The sequence below is a fragment of the Actinia tenebrosa genome, unplaced genomic scaffold, assembly GCF_029948245.1.
Source record: "Actinia tenebrosa isolate PJP-AT-01 unplaced genomic scaffold, QUT_ActTen_1.0 PGA_scaffold1__47_contigs__length_23844297, whole genome shotgun sequence".
Classification (NCBI taxonomy): domain Eukaryota; kingdom Metazoa; phylum Cnidaria; class Anthozoa; order Actiniaria; family Actiniidae; genus Actinia; species Actinia tenebrosa.
The window spans coordinates 18,701,981-18,727,677 of NW_028292578.1; the positions used below are offsets into that span (position 1 = coordinate 18,701,981).

At 37.3% G+C, this 25,697-nt stretch overlaps 4 protein-coding genes across 4 annotated transcripts; 1 reads left to right on the top strand and 3 right to left on the bottom strand.

Annotated features, from left to right (window-relative positions):
• Positions 1–2,790: 2,790 nt before the first annotated feature.
• Positions 2,791–11,179, bottom strand: LOC116293992 (blue-sensitive opsin-like). Its single transcript, XM_031701499.1, has 2 exons — positions 10,211–11,179; positions 2,791–3,522 (listed from the first exon to the last, which is right to left on the bottom strand). Exons 1-2 carry the CDS (start codon positions 11,083–11,085, stop codon positions 3,249–3,251), a joined length of 1,149 nt encoding a protein of 382 aa, XP_031557359.1. The 5' UTR covers positions 11,086–11,179; the 3' UTR covers positions 2,791–3,248.
• Positions 11,180–12,852: 1,673 nt separating this feature from the next.
• LOC116293991 (peroxisomal sarcosine oxidase) lies at positions 12,853–18,740 on the top strand. Its single transcript, XM_031701498.1, has 9 exons — positions 12,853–13,017; positions 14,137–14,285; positions 14,779–14,992; positions 15,633–15,762; positions 16,111–16,163; positions 16,346–16,507; positions 17,028–17,183; positions 17,636–17,711; positions 18,448–18,740. Exons 1-9 carry the CDS (start codon positions 12,910–12,912, stop codon positions 18,573–18,575), a joined length of 1,176 nt encoding a protein of 391 aa, XP_031557358.1. The 5' UTR covers positions 12,853–12,909; the 3' UTR covers positions 18,576–18,740.
• Positions 18,741–19,090: 350 nt separating this feature from the next.
• LOC116293989 (organic cation transporter protein-like) lies at positions 19,091–25,683 on the bottom strand. Its single transcript, XM_089032494.1, has 10 exons — positions 25,565–25,683; positions 22,941–23,212; positions 22,530–22,676; positions 22,006–22,286; positions 21,264–21,506; positions 20,688–20,855; positions 20,530–20,606; positions 20,105–20,213; positions 19,793–19,865; positions 19,091–19,346 (listed from the first exon to the last, which is right to left on the bottom strand). Exons 2-10 carry the CDS (start codon positions 23,205–23,207, stop codon positions 19,110–19,112), a joined length of 1,602 nt encoding a protein of 533 aa, XP_088888620.1. The 5' UTR covers positions 23,208–23,212; positions 25,565–25,683; the 3' UTR covers positions 19,091–19,109.
• Positions 24,572–25,426, bottom strand: LOC148910029 (uncharacterized). The gene has a single exon (XM_089032495.1). It carries the CDS (start codon positions 25,424–25,426, stop codon positions 24,572–24,574), a length of 855 nt encoding a protein of 284 aa, XP_088888621.1.
• Positions 25,684–25,697: the final 14 nt, after the last annotated feature.

A 25,697-nucleotide genomic window follows, 5' to 3' on the forward strand; every position in this document is an offset into this window, starting at 1 on the left:
AGGAAAACAGCATGGGAAACTTACACCAACAATAACGAGTGAAATGGAAAAAAATATAAGACTGATTAATAAACAGGAAATGTTTTCAGTTTTGTTTTATCTCAATCCGTAAATAACCGACCCAATAAATAGAAGACGAATGAAAAGCCGGGGAAAATATCTGATCCAATATCTTCATGCAGTTATCTCGGCTCTCGTACATCAGTCCAGGGGCGGCGGAACCGGGCGGGGCATGTGCCCCCACACGAAATTTTTTGCCCCCCCCCCCCCCCCTTTCCAAAACCAAATATTGGTTCACATGAAATATAAATGTATACATTCGAGTTTTATTACTGTTATTAAGTTGTTTTGATTTTTTGCAGTGCCCCCCCCCCCCCCCCCTCAAAGATTTTCAGCTCCCGCCGCCCCTGATAACTAGAAATAGTGTCGCTTTTTGTTACTTTAATTTAAATGAAGCACGTTTTCGACATTATCTTGATCTCATAAGTAATCTTTGGATAAGAAAATAAGAAAATCCGAGGCATTCTATAATCTACTTACCGGATAACTGTCCGTCTGTGTTATTCACAAAGATCATTAAAATAAGCAAAAGATTTTTTGCTGTGCCCCCCCCCCCCCCCATAAAAGATTTTCAGCTTCCGCCGCCCTTGATCATTTTTGTTACTTTAGTTTGATTGAATCACGTCTTTGATAATTATCTTGATCTCATAAGTATGAGTATTCTTTGGATAAGAAAATCCGAGGCATTCTATAATCTACTTACCGGATAACTGACCGTCTGTGTTATTCACAAAGATCATTAAAATAAGCAAAACTGAATAAAAAGATCGCCATTCAACATTCATAGATTCTCCCGTCCTCGATTCCGCAGAGTTTTGTCACATTTTGGACTGTAATGGATAATTCATTTCAGGTAAAATCAAGAATTACGTTAAACAAAGACTTAATTATACAATTAAATCTAATTATTCACAATTACGTTTTGAAGTGGTCAGCGGTTGCTTGAATTTGTTTATGTCAGAATATGAACGTTTACGTCATGAATCCGTGATGAAGCGCGCTGGCTTGAGTTTGCATATCGCATACGCAATAGTCTGGATATTCTGGACGTTTTTCAAAAACGAGCTACATTCATTATAAACGCGGCGGGTACCACAATGTTACGCAATGTTACCCTCCCAAAATGAAATTACGTTCGTTCAGTCGTTCTTTGATTTGCAATTTTTTTTTTTTGAAGCGCACGTTCCTTGATCGTAGCCATAATGATGATCACAAAAGAAAAATACGAGGATCAATAGTGGAAAAAGATATGTACTTCTGAGAAATCTTTTTGGGGCTTTTGGTTTGACAATTTTTATCTGTTAAATCGTATCAATCCTGATTGGATTCTTTGGAAGAAGAGCCAACTCTGTGAAAATGCCACTGTTAACTATGCCTCTTAGCTTGGTTTGCTTCCTTAGTCGTTTTCGGATTACAAATGCATATTTAAATCGTGAACCTTCGAATAAAGCGTTTAAAAAACTATTAATCTAGTTGATCAGGTATAACAAAAATATTTAACGAACACTCTTCTCAGCGTGTTCTTTTTCGATCTTTTGGATGTTTTCTGTCAGTCTGAGGAAACCAAATATGATCTTTGTTTAGGATTTCATTACAGATTTTCTCACATCGACAACATCACGTCCAGGACTGATGTGTTTCCTGAAGATGGAATGCTATCATGGAAAATGCTAAATGAACAAAAAAAATGGCCACACTGACGCTTGGCCTTCTAATAATTCCCTAAATGTTTATTAAAGGATCGTAACTCTAATGGATTTTTTTGGGCGATAATTTTAAGAAGGCACAAGTGGGATTTAAGGGCACCGGCATTGACAGACGTACATTTTATTCATTGCATTTGTTTCAAATGTATTTTTTACCTCAGGCATTTAGCTTCGTCGCACTCAGTTGTCATGTTTTTGAATTGTAAAAAGTCGTCTTGAAGTCTTAATAAACTTCAATGACTTGTGTCATTTACTCTAGTTTGAAATCGTATACGCACATATCATTCGTTGCATTTATTTCTATGAATATACTTTTCCGCATTAGTTCCATCGCATTCGGTTCTTGTCGTGCTTTTATAACGTAAAAAGATGTGGTTTTGAGAACATTCATTAAATTTTATTTAATGAATTTAATGCTCTATATTTTACTTTATTTGGATCATTTGCAACTATTCTTTAATGCACCTTTTCATCCCTAGCTATCCAGATTGCACTTTTATTTCAAGTTATTGAATTTAAATTTGCGCAAAATATAGGTCAGTTTGGAGCCAAAGCGAATAAGCAGGAAATGTTTTACTTTGAAAAATAATTTTTTGTTGAAATACAACTCAAGGGGAAGTCGACGCCACCTTTCCTCCAAGTTCGCCGGCATGGTATGGCCGTTTTCACAGTATGCTTGATCCTCGGATCCATTTGATTTTAGAGTTGCTTCATTTCAGCGAAGAAAACCAAATACAGAATGAAATGGCCGGGGTTGGCTAAATAGCCACAGACGTTTGTCTGTTCAAACAAACAGTTAGCATCCTCTGCAAATACAAAAAGATAAAGATTTAGACTATCAGTCGTGAAAATATTTGAAGTTACGAGTTTAAATCAAGAAAAGTAAAGGACCGAAAACAGATCTCTGTGGAACACCAGTAGTGTTCTTTTTTATCCAATGCTAATTCATGAAGCAGTTAGGTGCTCCTTGTATGATTGATTGGTATCCAGCTGCACCGCGACATAAGTTGCGTCCAGGCAAGGATGTCTATCTACTCCTTAGAGATTTTATTTTAATTTGAGATTTTTATCTAATCTTATGAGTGCTGTACTATGTTGCTAAATAAACCTTCTTTTGACACAGTTGGCTTTCTGAAAACTAATATCTGTGCTAGAGAAGTTGCGTATGCCCACTACAGGCCAATCAAGGCATGGAATTTAGGGCACCAATATTCGTCCAAATTCCAGTGTGAGATGCTTCTCAGTGCACTGAAGTTATTAGACATATAACGACCGTCATGATCACGGTCACGAGAAGTCCTTACTGTAAGTTAACCAAGTTATCTTGCAGTAAGAGTATACCAGACAGACGCCACCGAAGAGGTGAAAGATGCCAAGAATTCATCTCATTGACGACAGAATAAAACGGATGATGACTAAGGAATCATGACTTCGATCCATGATCATTCTGAGATCAGTACATCAAATATATATATATTGGTCTTATCCTGATTTGGCATCATCGTTGACACTTTTATTACAGACACTACGTTCAGTGTTGATTAATTTGACAGCATTATTTTTAGGATTGAGGAAACTAGGTACCAAGAGCTCGATTGCTGTTGCTTGATTGTCGACGGCAGGTCGTGTTTGAAGTACTGTAGATTTGTTGCACATTCTTCGCCGATTTGTACTTGTGTCCACTATTACATCGACAGCATTTACTGGAATTGGGGGTCTTTTGATCTTCAGAAGAGTCATAAAACTGGCTCTAAACCTGGAAGATATCATCAGAAGACTTTAGTATTTAAGTTAGAAAGAATATACTAGCCTGCGTGCAATCTAACTATTATCTCTGGTTGGGCTACACGCACGTTAAAAACCTTAACATAAAAGACTTAAAAATAGGCATGCATTAAACATTCCACTGCACCTCAACTAACCTTTCCGCTGAGGGATAAAAAGAATAATCAATTAATCAGCAAGGTGTGTAGCTATGAAATGATTTCAGGTCAATTGAGGTTTAGATCCGAATATCATTATAAACACCATCACCACGTCAACTCTGGTTATTTCTCTCTCTCTCTGTCTCTCTGAGTCTCTGAGTCTTTCTTTGACGCGCGCGCAACAAATTTTCTTCGTCATATCAAGTGCAGACTTTATGTTCAGCGACAAAGAAAGATGCGCGCTGAGTGTCAAATCATTACAAGCACGTACTATAGGGCAACGCGAAAATTAAAGTTCTGTCGTACGAGAAGACTTTTTCATTTTGTAAGATCTGTGAACCTATGTGCAGCTTGCCATTCTAATTGCCACCATAAAGTTCGATCGTTCATGTGGCATACACCTAATTCAAAAAACGTTGTCATCGCCAAAGGCAATAGGCGATAGGTCATTCTGACATGGAAATGGTTTCGTTGAATACAAAGAACATCGAATCAGTCTCAACACTAAGGTCCATACTCCTGACGAGAATAAGAAGCAAAAATACAAGTCATTCCAGCTATTCTTGGATCTTGGAATGACATATACCCTATCGCTTTTCATCGCCTTTGGCGATGGCATAGTTTTTTTGAATTATAGGTGTATATTACATAGAGGATATTACATGGGAGCGCGGAGATACGAAATATATCTTCGAGTGTTGAAAAGATCTCTCACGAGGAGATAAATTTCGTATCTCCAAGCGCCCATGTAATATTCTGCTTATTACATATAATTATCCATAAAATCAAATTAACAAGCTTTTTATTATGATAAAAAGTTTTTTTTTATAAACTAATAGCTTAAATACACATGGAAACGATATTTTCACATGTGAAAATAAAAGAAGAAATAAAAGTATTTTATGGATAATCATATGATAAATACTAGTATAAAATATTCAATTCTTGAGCCAATTTGTTTTGCGTAAGAAACGATGACAATATAATTAGTGTTATTGGCTGACGTTAACTGACGCAAAACCCCTGCTGGAATACTAAGCTGTTATCAAAATAACGGAAGAGATCATAAGCAGCAAGTGAGTAAATCCGGCGATAAGTAAAACTGAAGATAAAGGGACATTTTTCAATATACTTATAATAGACGGCAATTTTGACGAGAAACCAAGTTGTCCAGTCACCATGATGATGGCCTGGATTTATCTATGTGTATTAACGTTTCAATTGATCGAAATAACGGAAGAGATCATAAGCAGCAAGTGAGTAAATCCGGCGATAAGTAAAACTGAAGATAAAGGGACATTTTTCAATATACTTAATTAGACGGCAATTTTGACGAGAAACCAAGTTGTCCAGTCACCATGATGATGGCCTGGATTTATCTATGTGTATTAACGTTTCAATTGATCGAAATAACGGAAGAGATCATAAGCAGCAAGTGAGTAAATCCGGCGATAAGTAAAACTGAAGATAAAGGGACATTTTTCAATATACTTAATTAGACGGCAATTTTGACGAGAAACCAAGTTGTCCAGTCACCATGATGATGGCCTGGATTTATCTATGTGTATTAACGTTTCAATTGATCGAAATAACGGAAGAGATCATAAGCAGCAAGTGAGTAAATCCGGCGACAAGTAAAACTGAAGATAAAAGCACATTTTTCAATATACTTATAATAGACGGCAATTTTGACGAGAAACCAAGTTGTCCAGTCACCATGATGATGGCCTGGATTTATTTATGTGTATTAACGTTTCAATTTAAAAAGAATATGAAAAAAGTGCTTGTCCTCACTTGATCATATTAAGTACTTTAGCTGAGCTTGATAGGCGTCTTTAATTGACTTACACGCACATGCTAACACACCCGCTTTATTTGTATTGATGGTAAAGTGCGACGTGGGCTTCGGAGGGGAGAGAAGAGCAAGTAGCCCATCCTACAACTGAACAATGCAGTTGTGTACGTGCTTTTGTGCAATGGATTCCCCGGAGCGAATTAAGAGGAAATCAAGTTTTTTCTTCCTGCCGTTTCAATGCTAAAAATTATTGCTCAATCTCAGATTATTGCTGTTCATTATACTTTAAGAGTATCGTATCTATTAAGCCCTAAGTCCCCTTTTTTGATAAGCCCCCAGTCTGAGACGCAGTGGCGGATCTAGGGGTGGGTTTTGGGGGTTGCAACCCCCCCCCCCCCCCCCCATGAGAGCCATCGTGATTTATTATTATTATTATTATTTTCATGACAACACCAACAGCATCGTGAGTTTTATTAAAACAGGGGTGCCGAACACATTTCGCTCGCTTTTTTTCCCCTATACACCGTGTGTGGGACCTGAAACAACCATGCTCACCTGCAGCAAATAATCATTACCATAAGACCTACTTTCGTTTGGAAACCCTGTGCTACCTTCCCGCCAAACAAGTACCTCAATCAATGCTACAACCCCCCCCCCCCCCCCCCCCTTTGAAAAAATCCTGGATCCGCCCCTTTAGACGCCGAAAATTAAATCGGTTGAGCCTCCACCCCTGAGGAACATTGTGGTCCTTTTACCGTGGAAGACTTTTGAAAGTCATTACGTCTGTTGAGATCATAAATCGAATGATCAGGAAAAGTCCCCAGCTATTAATAAATCGATTCTTCTTCTTATAAGCCCTCCTTCTAATAAGCCAACCTCTAATAAGGCTTCCCCACTTCTAATAAGCCCCCTGTTAAAAAGCACTGAAAATGAATAAGCCCTTGTTTAAGCCTTGTGATCTTTTATGAAAACATTAGGGGATTACTTCGTGGGTTAAAGTGTAATTTTTGTTAAAACAGACCAAACTAAAAGGCCTAATGGTAATATAACGCTGTCTACTAATATGAAGAAACCTGAACATTTGACAGATAAAACTTATCCGGCTAAGCTGATGTAAATATTTAATTATTGTTATTTTTTTCGTTAATTAAGGACTGAGATTGGAAACAAGCCGTTTTCGTCGTTTTTTGTCGTTTTATTATTATTATTATTATTATTATTTGTTTTATTTTGTTTTGGTTTTTTGTTTTGTTTTTTTTTTTTTCCTACTTCTATTTAAAACACTTCACATTTATCCCCAATAGTTTTATATTTAACTATTGCAACCCACAGAACTGAAACACTTCTTTTAGAGTAAAATTTCTATGTTTCTTCTATGTTGAATTTTATACAGCTTTTTCAAGAGGTTGAATACTGAATAGTACATTCCAAGACCGAAGTGAATTGTGGGTCATCGTGACATTATCTAAAGTAGAATTAATAATTATTTATTCTATTTTTAGTGTATTCCATCTGAAACAATATACTAACTACATGTAGAAAGTTAATTGCTGTTTATTTACTTTTTATTTCAAGTTAACGAGACCCACAATGCCCTTTGGTCTTGGAATGCACTATTCAGTATTCCCCCTTTTTGGAAATAGCTGTATACTCGAAATTAATGAAACCTACGTACAACACTGTATTAAAACACTTGCCTTGAAAAAAGCGAATCTTTTCACAGAGTTTTCACGCTTAATCGACATCAATATACTGACACGCCTAGTTATAATACTACTATCAGCGCTCGTTAATCGGCGTAAGATGTTTTGAAACTCGAAGCATTATGAATGTCTTCCCTGCATGGTCTTTTGTTCCAGACCCTGCAACTAATGTTGTCACTTATCACATTTTTTATCACTAATTTTAACGTAAAATGGATCAAACCATATTTATCACTTACGCACAAAATCTCACAATTAATGTTTGTCATCTGGTATCATTAAGATAAATATTTTATCGGTTATGGTATCCAAAGAAAATTGGATTGTTTGACTATATTAAATGTCTCATTGGTAAACGAAAACGAAAGGGCACAACACTACTCATCAATCTTTAACTCATAAATTTTCCATTCACCATCATTAAAAATATTTTAAAATGAAGACATGACGGCTACGAAACAAAGTTATCTTAAAGAGAAAATCTAATGGTTGTGGCTAAGCTCCTCAATAAAACTAACTTCAGGATTACCGCTAAAGCTAATGACACTTGGAGGGTTGTAATCGTCGAATGGTAGAAAAATAACCAACAACGCATGTTTTAAATTGTATCATGAATTAATGTTCATGGTTTTAATGAAATTATTTCAAAGCTTCACGTATTTTTTCTTCCCGCAAATGACTACGTTTTCATCCGTTTCCTCCATTAGACCATAGTATTAACTATGATTACACTTTACCTTCATTGCAAACCTTCTCACCTAGAGGACAAATATTCACTTTCATTTTTCCACCCCTAAAGAAATGATTTGATCCCTTTTCATTTGTTATGAAGAATTGTTTCCTTTTCATCTGACGTTTCGCGTTTACCGTAAACTAGATGGCCGGTTTTGAACTAATGAGGAAACACTTTGACGTAAAAAATGTTCATTTCGTGTTTTAATTAAGGAATATATAACGCGTGCATATCTCTGTACTGAAATATCAACACAATGGCTGCTGTAGAGCACGAGAGAAGCAAGCTAAGGAACACGGCAGAGTACAGAGCGTTTATATCACAGCACAGATACGTTAGCAGCCTTTTTTTATTGCTCTTATGAAACATTCTTGAACAATTTTGCGCTAGTGCGTCTCTTTTCTTTGATATAAACACGCTAGCCAGCCAATCAGAAGGCGCAATATATTTCAAATATTTTAGATTATATGGAAATTTTAGTGTTTTCAAAAAGTCATATTTATTTTCAAAACTAAATAATAAATATTAAACTTGTAAATACTTATAGAAGCTGTAAATACCAAAATCAAGGGTAACCGAGTATTTTGTTGACATATGAGTCGAAAATGTAAGGTGAATGTAAACGAGTACAATACTTCAGATTCGAGTTCTCTTTGCTCAGTCTTAGTCTCATTTGTGCCTTATAATATTCAGCTATTCAACCAAAACCCGTGGCATTTTAATCAACTCGTATTGTTCCGTAGTGCGTACATCCTTACTATACAATGGACCTTAATAAAAGAAAAGAACACGTGTACCGATCGAGGTCAAGACTGAGCAAAGGAGAACTTTTTCATCTCTTTACTTTCATTACCTTATCTCTCTCTCCTTATTTCTTTCTTTTCTCTTCATTAATCATATTAATTGACTAGCCGGTGTTTTCTAACAATTATATAATGATCAAAGAAAAAGAAAAAAACATATCTTTCCAATTAAAATAGCTGACGTAATTTTTATTATGTCTGGCGCGAACTAATAGTCTAACACTGGCCGCGGTCAATAATAAAATACTTTGGCTGATTACGGTTTTGGCTCTAAAAAATCAGAAAGCTCCCTTTTATTCCAAGGCTTTCAACATGCTTTAGCATGCACCCAACTTCATTGCTTTACTTACTTAATATTCTCTTGCTTTACTTAAATAAGGCCTATGTTTTGTTTTTCCACTTTAATTACATCCTTATAAAACAATCTTAAAAATTAAACACCCTGTTCACGTTCACATCCTATCGCGAAAGAATACAAACTATACAATAAAATGAAATCAAAAGGTTTTCTAACACAAAGGGAAACCGTTCTTCGCTTCCTCAGACTCATGACGAAAATATAAAAAAAACCTATCCATATAAGCGCTGTCCACACGTAGCGTTTTTAGAAAAGTTGCGCTTTCAAGGCCTATCCGCAAAGAAATCCGCTTAAAAAGGGTTTAGAAACAAGCGTCTATAAAATGACTTTAAAAATAATGAAATACAAATAATATGAAATACGAGTACTTTTAAGCAAAACAACACTGATAAATGACAAATATATTGAGCCATCAAGTTTTAGGTAAACCCTCTTTAGTAAGGAAGCACATTAAGTATTTTTTTCTAATTTGAATAAAATTGATAAGAAATCATTATCACTTGAATACACTATATAATATATATATGGAGCCGGCTATCAAGTTTAATTTATATAAAATCGTCATCACTCAACGTATTTAGCTCATCACTGATGACAGATGATCGATTGATCCTTAATTTTTTTGGGGCACTTTGAAAAGTGTTTAGATTGAATTTCAGATTCAGAGATAATCTAAAATAATTTGATTGAATCAATATGGCACTAAGTGTAAGCTGGAGGTCGAAAAAGAAGCCGAGAAAAGCGCACTTAACTAAAAGAACAATGTTTTGACCGAATATAACGCAATGTTAGCATATAACCCATCACTCTAACTGCTTGGTTATATTATAAATGTCCTCAAATATTCGTGCAAAACTTAGTTTTTCAGCTTCTATAGATCTTTGTTTTACAGAATTGTAGACCAAATACCATGTAAACGTCAAACAGAGGGAAAAAACTTAAAACCCGCCCAAAACCACAGGTGCATTGAAGAGCTTTTGTGAATAAATACAAAATATCGTGTAACGTTCTTTAATTGGAATGAGAATAGGCCAGTTGGTAGGTGGTGGGTTACGAATCACAACTTATCATATATACTGGTTTCAAAAAACATTTCTTTTAATGGAGTAGTATACTATTCATCATACCTTGGATTGACGAAAGCGTAAACACACGGGTTATAGAGAATGCTTGATTTTGCCCCAAGACAAGCTATGACGCTAGTCTCAGCATTAAAGATTTTCTCCCCTTCGCCAAAAGCGCAGATGAGAACATACAAGCAGTAAGGTAGCCAAGTAATCGTGAAGGCAACAATCGCCAAAGCAGCCATCTTTGTAATGTTCCTAAAATCCTTGATTTGTCGTTGAGCGCTTAACATTTGCGCCATCAGTTTAACATGAGCTGATAAGGCATTATTTATCCTCCAGATATAGACGACAGCGATGCTAACAGGTATGATATAGGCCATGCATGTTAGTATTAAGATGTACACTAGTTCTGCTGTACTTTCCGCCATCCAGTCGGGTGCGCAATTCGTATCAGCACTCTCGATGATCATCCTCGTCCAGCCTGCAGTAGGTGGAAGCATAGAGAGTACCGAGTAGATCCAAATACCTGCGATAATTTTTAGGTGAGTTCGGTCTTTATTCGCCGCGAATGACAACTTGTTGTTACCAAACTGTATTGTTAGTGTACTGTAAATTTTAATGGTGATGCACGTCATGGTTGCTATCATAGCTATGGCCGCAATACCACCGAAAAACCCCACCAAACGACAAACCAAATCATTGAAAATCCACCGATTGGCAATAGACGAAGCCAGCGTACTGGGAAAACTCCCAAGAATCATGACAGAATTTGCGACAACCACATTTATAAGATAAGGCGTTAGAGACTTGGACTTGAGATCTGGGGTTCGTAAAAGAATGAACAGAGTAATGCTCTGAATGAATCCACCAAAGACAATAAGGAAAGTGATGAAGGAAGTCATCATGGCATAGCCTGTAGCTGTCAGTCGTAACATCGCGGGCAAATACTTTCAGTGTTCCCAACCAGACAAACCACTACGAAATGAAGCTCCTCACTTTGGGCGTACGTTTTTCTTATCTATTTTGCCGGACGTGGTCACAAACCAATGAGATAAAGCTAATCATAATATAACAAAACATATTTAAATCTTCATTAACGTGCATATCAGCGGTAGCAAAAAAAAAAAAAAAAAAAAAAAGACAAAAAACGCATGTTTTAAGTGCTCACCAATATGTGATATTTATCGGGCTGTCAAGTGCCTCAGCAATGTTTTATCAGTTGTCATGTCAACAAAGTTGCCATAGAAACAGCTCATTTGTTTCTGAGAAAAAAATAGTCCAATATTTCATAACGTGATGTCATGTGAAAACAATCTTTTTTTAGTGTCATACATCAAGATCCCTTAGACCTGATTTGCTTTTACAGTAGGACCTCTTAACTCCTTCAAAATTCATTTGGTGTCATCTGCTTCAACACATGTTCGTGCTAATTAACTCAAGACAAAAAACCTCTTTCTTATACTGACTCCGTCAGTGCGCACTTGTTTGATCGAATAAAATCAGGAAATTTTCTATCATAGGTGCTTTCGCTTTTCTCAGCCCGATCGGATTAGTCAAACCGCGAACATTTTGTTCGAAGCTCAATATTTCCTATTTCCAGATTTTTTGCTCGATAAATTCATTAATTAATTAATCACAGGTTTTACTTAAAATTAAAGAAAATAAAACTAATCCGTGGAAAAATACATCACATATTTTTTTAGAAACAGTGTATTTCGTCGTTGTTGGAGATCGAAAACATTTCGGTTTTGACAAGAGATAACAGTTTTCGCTGTGACAAACAATGTATTGCGCACCTGATTCCAAATCACCTGCCCCAGTTGTACGAAGGGTACTAGGGTGGATAGTGCTATCCGACGGATAAATCTTATCCAGTGAATATTTCGTGGATACTCGTGTCCAACACCCCCGGGGGAGGGGACTAATAGATCAAGCATGTTAATAATTCCAATGATTTTTCCACTGAATAACGAATATTGAGAGAGGTTATTGAAAAAAATTCACATATCATGGTTCGGGTGTGTTAAATCTTCCAGCCAGACTGCAGAGAGTGCAAACTCTCTATCTAACTGCAAAATCCACCGGGTGTCTCGTAAAGCATCGCATCTATCGCCTCGTTTAACTCCAGCTTTAAACTAGCCTGCTGTGCAGACGTTTTTAGTGTCGGCTCGTTGCTTTCCCTCTAATAACGTCTGCACAGCAGGCTAGCTTTAAACCCACCTTAGACTACAACAACAAGGAGCCGCCCAAAATACTGCCATGCACGTGTAGCGGATGATAACTCTATGCATGATATGTGAGCAATACTGAAAGCTAGCAATATCGGCCTAAAATTTAACATAGTTACTAAAACAACACATTTTGGAGCACAAATATAATAAAGCACAACTGCTTGTAAAGAGTAAAAGGCAGTGTACAAGTCGTAAACTATCGCGAATATGAAAGGCTTTGACCTACCTCTTAGAAGTTTGCAGAACAAAGAGAAAGCAAAGTAGACAAATATGAAATCAAAAGGTCGAATATCTTAGGGGAAATAGCTTGATTTAGGACGACCAATTCGCTTCTCTTGGTGGAGCGAGAAGCTAAAAACCTGAAGGTTGAACGGAAGTAGTGTCTTCGCGTTTTGGCGCGAAAGCTTGGAGAAGGCTTGGGCTCCCTGTGGTTATCTTTTGCTCCCAGTTCCCGCGCGGTTGCAGCTGCTCCGTAAAACAGATTGTCAAGATCACAGTCATTAGAATCAAATCAAAACAATCTGGGAAATGAATGAATCTCTATACGATGTGTGCGTGATTGGAGCGGGTATTGAGGGCAGTTGTGCTGCTCGATATTCAGCCTCTCGTGGAAAGAAAACTTTGCTGTTAGAACAGGTAAACTTGTGCTTAGCTAGATGATATTACGTCAGCCAATGTCAGTGTTTAACAGATCAATAAAATATATATACAGCAACATTTTTGAATCACGTATGTGTAAAATATTCACTTGCAGGTATTCAGAGCTTAATATTCTGCTTACGGAGCTCAGTTATCCCTTTAAAGGGATCAAATATTGTCACTGTAAAAATCTGAGTTAGTTTCAAATCGCATCGGTTATGTAAATCGTTCATGCAGCGACATAATTTGTTGACATCGTGTAGCACAAACACGTCAATTTGAACAGTGGTCGTTTTTTGCGATAAATTCTTTATATATATATACTAGATATTGCAAATACCCAAAAGCACTTCAATTAAACAACACTTGACACATTCGATGAAACCTGTGTGCCTAGCTTGTTCCAAAAAGCAGATAAAATTCACTACAAAAATGAATGCGATTATATTACCTTATATTACCTAGAAATCACTGAATCTTTCCAAATCATGGTTTGAAGTAATATTTCAAAAACGCGAGAGAGTTCTTCCTCCGATTTCCAAACACCGAAAAGTGAGTTGAAAAAACGAGGCGCAGCCGAGAAAATCAAAGAAAAAGTTTACGAAATTTAATGCAAATTAAGAACACATTTCCAAACCACCGTCACAGTAGTGACTTGCTTTGTTTTCTCCTCATTAAATATTCATGATTTTTAGAAACGTTGTTGATACGTTTCCCAGTCGATAAAAAGTCATAAGCCGACGTGAGTAGCAAACAGAGCAGCCAAGTTGACCAGCCAGTACTCGGGACTTTGGATAACATCGGCTATCCTCACCATGCGCTGCTAGCTGTGCAATGTGGGATCTGAAAGTAATCCAAAGTTTTACACCCCTTACACCGGGATGAACTCTATGTCAGTTATATCATATGTCATTTAACTATATTTTTCGCTAGTAAATAGGATATGAAGTATATCTGGGTAAACTTATTAATATGCAGTAGACACAAAAAGTTGTCTATGTTTGATACTCTGATCAAAACATGCGGGATGTTGAGAGAACATGAGAGGAGCATAGGAAACCACAACGCATAGCAATAAATTAAATTCAAACTAAAAAATCGTATTTCACTTGCCAGTTTCATCTTCCACATTCTCATGGAAGCTCTCATGGTACCACCAGATTAGTTCGTTATGGTTATAGTAACTCTATATTCTCTGATCTGATGCCTGAATCCTATAAAATGTGGGAAGAGGTTGAAAAGAAAGCTGGCAAACAATTGTTCAAGTGAGATACATTTATTTTTGAGTATGAGTATGATTTATAAGTACTGTGTTAGAAATGTCCCCCCACCCTTGGAAAGGTTACTCCCAAGTAGAGTAAGGACTTCCTCCACTATAAAGCCTGGTTCACATTAGCATCAGAATTGGAAATGACATAAACAAACTTAGTATCGCATTTTGTAACTTAGATGTGAAATAAGACAAGCAGTGTTTATTGAGCAGTACACTAATGAGTCTGATTCCAATTCCACAGCAAGTATGAACCAGGCTTAAAATTTCCTTGGCTTCAGGGATATGCATGTAGTATATAACGTATGAGCAGCCAATCTGTATAAGCATGTACAAGGGAAATCTAAGGAAATGAGAATGATTCTATATGCAATGTATAGACTTTTTCTCTGTGACTGAGGTTTTTCCTCATTAATTATTCATATAAGTTGATAACATGCAGTTACGAAGGTTTGTTATTATTTTTGATTCTCCTTACCCTGTTGCAGGAAAGTGGGGCTCTTTTCTGCAGAAGGGCCACCATTTGCTGAAGTTAGCAAGCTTGTACTTAATGTCAGAAATTGTGGTGGTATATGTGAGGTATTGTCACCTGAAGAAATCAAGAAGAGGTTCCCTAAGTTTAGTCTGCCACCAGACTGGAATGGAACATTTGAACCTGAGGGAGGATTCATACTAGCCAACCAAGCTTTGAAGGCTGTCCAGGTATGTTTTTTACCACAAATGTAAATTTCTTCACTTCCTGATTGATCAATAGCCATGGTAAATGAGAGGATATACCAGCATAATTGTGTAAACAAATTACAAATCACTGGTGCGTGCTTGAAAATATCTTTCTTTCAAACTTTTTGAGTGCTTTTTTTTTCATAGTAAAAAATAATTTTCCAATGGATTATGGTTTGCTATTGTATGTTCATTATAAGTCCAATATTCTCCTAATGCAAGTATCCTTCCAGCTGTTATAAGCCCTCTGCAAGCCATACATGTATTGGAATGCCCAATGTCAATTAAGTTACCATCATTATCACTCTTTATGACAGAAGGCATGTACATGAGGCCCTGCTTTGAGGGAATCATTACCTTATTATGGTGGGACATTTGTGTGTGCCTATGACGTCTAAAGCTATATATCAGCTGGAATCTTGTCCTCCATAAGGCCGCCCATGCCAAACAAATCCAATGGTAGACCAGACAAAGAGTAATCCACTGGTCCTCCAGGTTGGGGTTGGGTGCAAGGCTAATGACCTTACCCCTAGCCTGTAAAATGTGCAATGTTGATGAATTTGAAACTTTACATTGATCAACACGTAGAGCATGCAAAGTAATTCTTTTTTATTACTGACAGGAACAGTTTGTTGAATTTGGTGGGAACCTTCATGATGGTGAAAAGGTAGTGAAGATTGAACCTGGTAATATAGTTACCATACACACATCAAAAGGTGTATATCAAGCAAAGAATATCATCATTACGGCAGGTAAGTGACCACCATATAGTGACATGTCTTTATAACACTATATGCTGTATATGAGCAGGGACTAGTGGATAGGTGGCTGGGGGCATTAGCCTTCTTACTAAATTTCCAAATCTCAGTTCTCCCCACTTATCCTTACTAGCAAATGCTATATTTTCAAATCTATAAGCCCCTAATTTTGATGTTTTTCTGAAGTCCTAAATGCTTAATTTCCACTTATATCATGACGACATAGAAGAGTTTCCTATAGATTTCAAGAAATAGGACAACAACCTTTAAGGAAGACAAGTTTCAGCATGTTCTGCATGAGTTTCGTAGTGTTTTAATTCAGGGGTTTTCTTTTGTTTGAAGGTCCTTGGGTAAATGAGATTCTGAAGCCACTTGGTGTGAAGTTACCAGTTGAAGTAAGCTCTGCAGTAATTTGATATGCATCCAAACGTATTAGGAAAAGTGAGATGAATTCATTCTTTAACAGGCACCCTTTTTGAAATAATTGTTTTTAATGGTACATGTACATTGTAATAGCAAGACTGGACAATTAAAAGTCATTTATTCAGGACATATTAAAACAAATGTTTCATTTCAGATTTGGAGAGTTAATCTGAGTTTCTGGGAGCCTAAAGATCCAAAACAATTTTCAATAGAAAGTGGGTTTCCTGGATTCATCTTGTATTTGGAAGATCTAGATGGCTTGGGTCATGAGCACGTCTATGGATTCCCTGTGTTTGAGTTTCCAGGTCTGATCAAGGTATGTAAAGTCATGGACTGAAAAATGACAGAAAGCTCAATTCATTTTTTTTTTACTTTTTTGCAACTTTTTTTTACTACAGTATAGGCAACAAGCTTGGTAAAAACTGCTCTAGTTTTTGCAGCACCAAAATCTAAGATTGCATTGCTACGTGTAGTATAGAAAAATCTGCAGTATGTACATGTATTGCTGGCTTCAGCTTATTTTAGAGGTATATATATATATATTTCTCAAATGACTGAAGAGGGTAAAAGTGAACCGTCGGTTAGTATATATTTCACTGACAAACGGCTGATCATTTTGTGGTATCGGCAAGAATTATAGCAACATATAGTACTGGAACCATCATATAGTAATGTGACCGTTACAGGGTTTCATATCGAGTGAAGGGACTAGGGAGACCATTTTAATGATAAACCCAGTTTTGTCCCAGTCCTCCCACAATATGAAACTCAGCAATGCGTTTTCTGCGACTGAACATAATTTTGATAATATTATCATCTTTTCTTGGTTCTTCTAGATTTGTCATCATGGTGGAGTTCCTGTCTCTGGACCTCAGTCAAGGGATGATATGAGAAAAGATGAAAAATACATTGACAAAACATCTAAATGTATTTCCAAGAGATTCGTAGGGATTGACCCCAACCCAAAAATAGTAGACACCTGCATGTACACGGTTAGTTTTATGTTCCAAACCCAGCATCACAGGAAAAAAACCGGATTCCCAAATTGGGAATTGTTGGGAATTTCCTTGAATTCCCAATTCGAACACCAACATTGGGATTTATTGTTGGGAATTTCCTTTTAATACCCAATAGAAAAACAAAATTCCCAACAAACTAACATTGGGAATCAGTGCCACGTTCCCAATTTCATTCTCTCTGGGAATTGGATGGGAATTCGTTGAGAATTCAAGGAAATTCCCAACAAATTCCCAATTTGGGAATCTGGGTTTTTTTTCCTGTGCTTAGGAGTAGGAACATTGACCCCAACTCAAAAATAGTAGACACCTGCATGTACACAGTTTTATGTTCCGAATCCAGCATAGTAGTTGTGGCTTATTAGATATCTTTAAATATTAGGGTACTGAATTAAAAATTTTACATGTTGCATTTGACTTTTTTCCAGGTAACTCCAGACAGCTCGTTTGTCCTTGACTATCATCCATCACATTCTAACATTGTAATTGGTGCAGGATTTTCAGGTAAAACTCTTTATTCAAATAAATTATTTGAAAGAGTGCTTGAGATTGAGATGAAATATCTTTAGATTGGGCATAATGTTTTCCCATTTCAGACCAAATGTCATTCCAGTTGCACATGAGAATCTGACACATTGTATGCAACTGTTAAACAAAAAAATGATGCACTAGGGAATGACATGTGGTCTCAAATGGGAACAACATTATGCCCGAGATAAACTACCAGAATCCCTTACATGCTTTCTTTTGTTCAGTTGATTAACAACAAGTGTCTTACTAATTTTACAGGGCAATAAAAATTTGAATCTGCAAACATTTGTTGTAGTTGTGAGAAAATGATGCCTTCCTGAAAACTACTTAGTATCGCAAAATGTATTTTTTAAGGTATACTCCTCCACCTCCCACACCCCCTGCTCCCCTTTCCCCCTTCCCCTCCCCCCTCCCCCTCCCTCTTTCAGGATTATTTTCTTCTACTAGGTTAAAAAGTAAGTTTAATCCATCAGACAAAAAATATGGTCAGAGGTCATAGACATTTGCTTCTATGAATCTCTCATGTTTTCCCATTTCAGACCACCTGTCATTCCCTAGAGTGTTATTTCTTTGTTTAACGGTTGCACGTGAGAAGACAAATGAATTTGGATACAAAACAAACAAGGAATCACATTCTCTAGAGAATAACACTTGGTCTGTAATGGGAAAAGATTACGCTGAAGCTAAAGAGGTATATTGATATTCCCAGGTCATGGATTTAAAATGGCACCCTTGGTTGGCAAGATTCTATACCAGCTTGCACTTGGAGAAAGGCCTTCTTATGAAATGGGGCCGTTCAAGATCTCAAGATTTAATGTTCCAAAGTCTTCCTTGTGAAAGACGATTGAAAGAACCTGAGTGATCAGAAAATTTAATATTTAACAATAGCGTTGCTTTTTTAAAAAAATAATGTAATGCCTGAATGCAATTTTATCGAATGGGCTTCCCGAAGGCGTTGAGGAAAAAATATTTAAAATATGAGCTTATGCTTTTTACATGAAATTATGTGTGTTTCATATCCTAAATTGTGCATCACAGTGCGATTAATTGATTGATTCGTGTGTCAAACTCACCAAACTTACTGAATGACCCCAATGCCATCTTAGCATGCAGCAGTGCCAAGCCGTGCTATGAAATCAATAACGCACGCTTTTGATGTGTTATATCATCAATAACGCACGCTTTTCATGCGTTATATTGTCAATAATCAACGCTTTTCATGCGTTATATTGTCGATAACGTGAGGTGCAAAGAAGTCCGCGATTGATCGGTGCTTATTATACTAAAGACGCTTAAAAATTCTTGCAAAAAGACGAACTTTGTGAGTTAAAACTTGCCCATATAAATGCTGGTGACAGTGGAAAAAATGGTTTATTCTAGACAAATGCGCGTCAGCTGCTTGTCTTCATCCATTCTCTCGTCTTCGTCAAGTATATTTCCACAGCAAGGTATCCCAAAGTCTTCCTTAGCTGCTTCTGCCTCCTCGATGGTCTGATGCATCGGGGCGTACAGAGTCTCTGGGATCCAGTTCATCATTACCCCAGCAATTAACGCCAGCGCACCAAAGATGACGATTGGAACTATCACCCCCAGGCTTGGGATCTGGCTCTGGTAGATAAATTGAAAATAACAACACTAAACAACTTCAATTGAAATAAGAATCATTTAGCTTTGGCCTAAATAGCGCTTCTAATACTGGATACGATAGCTTGGTATTCCACGGGGAAGAGGGAGGGTTTCTTTTAAAATTAGAATAGGAATTTGTATTTTTTCCTACACCTGTTGGTTATAATCAATGAAGGTGTTGATGTCTAAAACCAACAATTGTTTCAATCCCTTGTCGATCCCCCTTCCCACAAACAAACGACATACAACCTACCCCTACAACCACACGCGCAGACCCCCCTACACACACGCCCCCCCCCCCCCCCTTACACACACAAAACCACACGCACACATCCTACCCCCACAGACTTTCAGAAACTAACACAGCTATACAGGTAAGCTCTTGTTCTTTTGGAAAAAGCGATTGGGCTGCACATAAAGTAACTCACCAGCATTGCAACGTACGGAGCAATGATTGCACCAATGCGAGCAATCGTAGACCCAGTCCCTTGACCTGTGTTCCTTTGCAAATAACCAGATTGAAACATCAAGTCTTACAATAATAATGTTTCTTTAGGCTATCTGTGTTCACTTTTTCACCGTCATAAGTAGTATAAGGAAATGTTTTTTAAATGCTTTTGGGCTCCCTGTTGTTTGGTTAGGCAACTCTTCTTATGAATCTTAATAACTGAAGGGAATCCATTCCTCCCCTAACCCTTCCCCTAACCCTTCCCTCTTACGCTACCGCTTTGTCAACCTACCTCAACACTGTAGGAAAGATCTCCGAGGTGATGAGATAAACACCTGACCAAATATGGTCAAGGAGAACGAATCCGATTATAGCAAACGCTGTAGTTGCTTTTGGGATGTCTGATAACGATGATAAAAATTATCTTAGTTGTGTGTTACTCTTGTTATAATTTCTTTATTATTTATAGATAATCAACCGATTAGTCTGCCTGTTTGTGTACTCATCGCTTCTGTTTGGTCTGTCTGACAGTAGGTGTCTGTCTGTCTATCCGTACGTCTCTGTCTGTTCATCCGTATATATGTCTCTGTCTGTCCATCCGCGGTATGTCTTTGGCTGTACGTCTTTACGTCTCTGTCTGTCCATCCGTACGCCTCTGCCTGTCAGCTGTCTGTCCGTACGTCTCTGTATATCCGTTTTTCGTCGGACAACACGTACCTTTGACTGCATATGTCGCAAGCATCACTACGCCAACAAAGATAACACTGCCTCCGTAACTGATACGACGACCGAATCTAATGATTTAATAATTTTCGATTTATGATTCATGCATTTAATAGACCTTCCTATGACATCACACTCATTAACATATTGAAACATTAACCTTGATAAACACTGATTGAACTAACTTCAAAAAGACGACCCATGTGAAGGGAACCCTAACGACCGTTGCTATGGCCAAGATAAGATAGTTCAGGTACGGATCACCAGCAAGTTGAGTGAAAAATATCAGGATTCCAAAAGATTCCAGAGCCGTCGAAAACCTTAAGATGGCAAAGAGAGGAACAATAAGTGCTAATAGTCCCTTTAACAGTTCCCTGCGCCATCTTGAAAGAAAGCCGTGCCTTCGCATCCAAGCGAGACGAAAGGTGAGCTTGCAATGATAGAGACCTTCATCAATCATTCACATGTCACCTTTATTCACCTTTAAAGATGGCGCAGGGACCTGTAAACATAACGCGGTCTTGATTGCTGGACTCACACATGAGTAGGGTTTATTAGGTCTCTCCCTTGATTCAAGGGCCTTTCTCCAGGTTCTCCGGTTTTAACACTCCCGCACAAAACCTAAATTCCATATCGATCTGTGAGTTAGACGTCAAGTAACTTTGATCAGCCTAAAGGATGCTTAAATTATCGATAAGATTTGAAGGATTTACGTTCAAATATTGTACCATTGGAATCCCATAATGAGTGTCCATTTCCTCATCTTTGGAGTACGGAGAAGGTCCAAGGGAGTGTGTCTCTCGGCATGATTCTCTTTTTCTTCCTGGTCGATCCTTATGTTTTCGATCAGTTTTCTTAACTGGTCGCTGTCTATTGGTCTGCCCCTTTTACCTCCAAACTTCATGAGGACATTTTCAGCTTCATCCAGCTTGTTGTTGGCGATCAGCCAACGAGGTGACTCGGGCATCAACCTATCATCAATATAACTAGAACACTAAGGACGGATGGTTAACAATCATGAGAGGTGGTTAGTAATGAGGTGTAGACACTGAGGGTTGTCAGTTTACAATCATGAGAGGTGGTTAGTAATGAGGTGTAGACACTGAGGGTGTTCAGTTTACAATCATGAGAGGTGGTTAGTAATGAGGTGTAGACACTGAGGGTGTTCAGTTTACAATCATGAGAGGTGGTTAGTAATGAGGTGTAGACACTGAGGGTGTTCAGTTTACAATCATGAGAGGTGGTTAGTAATGAGGTGTAGACACTGGGGGTAGTCAGTTTACAATCATGAGAGGTGGTTAGTAATGAGGTGTAGACACTGAGGGTGGTCAGTATACAATCATGAGAGGTGGTTAGTAATGAGGTGTAGGCACTGAGGGTGGTCAGTTTACAATCATGAGAAGTGGTTAATAATGAGGTGTAGGCACTGAGGGTGGTCAGTTCACAATCATATTTACGACAATTACCAACCTCCAGAATGGGAAGAGCAAGATGTTAGGTAAGCAAGTAGCCGTAAGGAGATATCTCCAGTCACGAATCAGGTAAGCAATAAGAGTAAACACAACCGAGGACCCAGACCAGTAGAAATACGTGATGATGCCCGCTGCTGTACGCTTCTTGGGTCCTGCCAGCTCCACGCCGTAAATATACGATGTTAGCATCACTCCAGTCATGCTAAAGCCCACTGTGAATCGTAGAAAGGCGAAAAATGAAATGCAGTCGACAAATGCTGAGGCAGTGTTGGATACAATCTGAAAGACAAACATCCCAGTGATGTAGTGAGGGGGCGATCGAGGGGTACGACCGTCCCCTAAAACGTTTTACATGAACCTTTGGATATACCCTAAAGAGGAAACGCGTACGCGTGTGAATTGGCGGGAAAATGGTACATTGTTACGCCTTTGAAATAACCTTAAATAAACCAAATACAATCAAGGTGTAAGATATTTTTGCGTTGATAATGAACAATAACTATAAGTTATACAAATACGTACGAACAAAGCGTTGCAGAAGAAAATACACTCCTTTCTGCCCCAGGCGTCTGACACCATCCCGGTCACAAATGAACCAATCAGCATCCCCACAAAGAAACACGACTGGATGGTAGCACCCAGGTACGCGCGGTCACAAATGAGATTCCACTTGAAAATACAAAGGAAATAACACACAATGAGAATCGGTTGCAACACCGAGAGCAATGAGCACCTTTAGTATTGTGTGTATGACCTGTTATTAACAAGGTACGTTACATTATCTGTACTCACCTGGGAAACCCTACTGGTACAGGGACCATGAAGCACCTATTCATTGTTAGTACAAGGTACATTATTTGTACTCACCTTGGAGACTCTTCAAGTATAAAGACCATCAAACTCCTATGCATAAGGTACATTATTTGTACTCACCTTGGTTACACTACTAGTAAAAGTCCCATCAAACACGTACGAAGTGCATTCATCACAGCATACGTTTGGTTCGCAAGTGGTATTCCCGGTAGTGTTAGCGCAGTGGAAGCCAGGAGAGCTGAGTGCAAAAACAATGCCACCCCATTGAGATGACAAGGAAAATATCAACAGGTTTATGCTCAAGTACCCGATGACCTGGTATCTACCAAAGGATTTCACGTGACGAAATACGTTGTCAAACTCATGTAGATCGGACTGTTTAGCCATTTCCTCTGGATGAAAATATAAATATTTTTTAGGTTTGATTTAGGTCTCAGTTGGTCGCGTGTGACTGGCAATCGCAGAAACAGTGATTAGTTCCTACTTAACACGGTTTTCTTTGTTATTTGTAGGGCTTTATACTCCACATATTCTTGGTCATTACGCATTCAAGGACTATATTGAATGCGTAATGAGGTTAGGTGTTAGACTTAGAATTTTCTACTGCAAACATTTATGAAGAAAAAAAATCTTTTGAAAAATGAAGATAGAAACTAGCAGTAGTATCTAATAGTTAACCGATATTTCATTACTTTGGTTTATGGCCAGCGCTCATAAAATTATTACTGGATTGCCTGTGGCAGCCCACAGGCTGTGTCTGCGATGCTGAATTTGGTTCTTCGCTGCCGTCAATCAAACCTAATCAGTCGGTACCTTTCATATTCTTGACTGGAGGGGAGTATTTGGGCAAGGGCTGGTGGATGAAGAAGAACTTTATTTGTACCCATTATTACATTTTTTGTTCTAATTTGATACATTATTTTATGTTGAACAGATTGAGGGGTACCAACTTCCAAAAATAACTAAAAAGCTAAAAATGCTTGGAAGTCGGTTTACATATTCTTAATTAAAAGTCATTACATTTAGGGTCGGGATTTCTGCTATTTACAATTATAATAATGAGCATAATAACACACCGTATAAACACATAGGCTTTGCCAAAACATTTTTAAGTAACTTTAGTAACCTGGTTGGTATGCTGAAAGGACCTGTTGCCTTTGAAATATTCAAATTGGAGATTTCTTCTTCAATTTCAGTGGAAGTGACAGGAAAAATATAAAAACTATTACATATTGGGGTTTTCATGAAGTCAAGATGTGATTTTTCTACATTTGGGACAGAATTTGCAAGATTATTTCCAATGTTAGTAAAGTAGCTATTAAAAGCATTAGCTATCTTTTTGGGATCAGTGATTTCAACATCATTTTCAATAATTTTAGATACAGTCCTCTTGTTTTTGTTATGTTTTGATGGAATGGAATTTGTCTAATACCCTTCCAAATTCTCTTTGTGTTATCACTATTTTCAAGAAAGAAGTTATTGTAGTACATTCTTTTGCTTATTTTTATCAAATGATTTAATTTATTTCTGTACAATTTAAATTTTATGTGATAGTAAGTGGATTTTGATTTTAAATATTTACAATATAATTTTTTTTTTTGACATGAATAGATATTTTGATTCCTTGGGTTATCCAGGGCTTTGATTTGTATTTTATTTCTTTCCTGGACAGTTGTCTTATTGGTACATGCCTATCAACTATTACAGATACTCTATTGTGAAAACAACTGAACATTTCAGATGGATCAAGCTCAGGAGGGATTTATTGATGAAATTTCATCGATCAATGCAAACTTGTTTAGTTTAGAATAATTTCTTTTATGAACATTTCCCCTAGATTTTAAATGCACAGGCTTGTCAAAAATGATAAAATTAGGTAAATGATCTTTCAATAAATCAATATTAAAGTCTCCCATTATTAAGCAAAGTTTATTCTCTTGGTGTATCTTTTCAACTGTGGAATTCAAGTAGTCCAAAAATTTATCAGTATTGCTGTTTGGATGTCTATATATAATTCCACACAATAGATTTGATTGATTCTTAGAGTGAATTTCAATCCAGAGAGCTTCAAACTCAGGCTCTGATAGGGATATTCCTGAACGGATACTAATATCTAGTCCATCTTTTATATAGAAAGCTACACCACCAGCATTTAAATGACTTGGTTGGGAAACAAATTCATATCCGTCTATGTCAGTATTAGACAGAGGATCCTTATCAAATTTTAATTTAGTTTCAGAAAGATCAATTAGAGAAAATGAGAATTTTAAATCAAAAAGCATTTGTACAAGATTATCATAATTGGCAGCCAAACTTCTATTATTGCAATGAAGTGCAGAGAATGTTTTGTAATTTGATGAGCATTCATTGATATCATTATCACTGTGGAAATCATGAGGGCTATAGTATCTGAAGTTTGTATCAAATGGCAAATTTATATCAATATCTAAGTCTGCTAGATAAGATAAGTCTGCTGGATCGATGGAGATTTGATAGAAATCATTTCTCACTTGGAACAACAGTGAAATTTCACGGGTTTCTCGACTAGTAATCAATATCGGAGAGATCGAGAACTTTAGAAAAGTTAGCGAAAAACAAATAACCATTTAAATATTTTTCTAAACGAATTTGTGTCGCTTTTTTGGCCATATATACTTTCTGAAATAAATATATCTATTTCGTCAGACACGGCTTTGTTTACAACCCCTCCTTAACAAACTGCGCTTTCTATGGCTATGAAATACCTCAGATGATGTTAGCAAAAATAATAAACAGCACAGGCGGAGCTTTCGAAGAAGTTGAAGCTGAGAAATAAGAAAACCAAGTAGAGAAACCAAACGTCAGGATGGAAGGAAAGATAGAGGGAACTCAATGTTG

Excerpts from the sequence above, each read along its gene's own strand:
- LOC116293992 (XM_031701499.1), bottom strand. The coding sequence starts at position 11,085 with ATGTTACGACTGACAGCTACAGGCTATGCCATGATGACTTCCTTCATC. Across the intron at positions 3,523-10,210 it reads TACGCTTTCGTCAATCCAAG|GTTTAGAGCCAGTTTTATGA; the intron begins GTATGATGAATA and ends GATATCTTCCAG.
- LOC116293991 (XM_031701498.1), top strand. The coding sequence starts at position 12,910 with ATGAATGAATCTCTATACGATGTGTGCGTGATTGGAGCGGGTATTGAG. Across the intron at positions 13,018-14,136 it reads AAACTTTGCTGTTAGAACAG|TTTCATCTTCCACATTCTCA; the intron begins GTAAACTTGTGC and ends TTCACTTGCCAG. Across the intron at positions 15,763-16,110 it reads GAATATCATCATTACGGCAG|GTCCTTGGGTAAATGAGATT; the intron begins GTAAGTGACCAC and ends TTTTGTTTGAAG.
- LOC116293989 (XM_089032494.1), bottom strand. The coding sequence starts at position 23,207 with ATGGCTAAACAGTCCGATCTACATGAGTTTGACAACGTATTTCGTCAC. Across the intron at positions 20,856-21,263 it reads CTCATTATGGGATTCCAATG|GTTTTCGACGGCTCTGGAAT; the intron begins GTACAATATTTG and ends TGCCATCTTAAG. Across the intron at positions 20,214-20,529 it reads TGCGACATATGCAGTCAAAG|ACATCCCAAAAGCAACTACA; the intron begins GTACGTGTTGTC and ends CATCGTTATCAG.
- LOC148910029 (XM_089032495.1), bottom strand. The coding sequence starts at position 25,426 with ATGGTTATTTGTTTTTCGCTAACTTTTCTAAAGTTCTCGATCTCTCCG.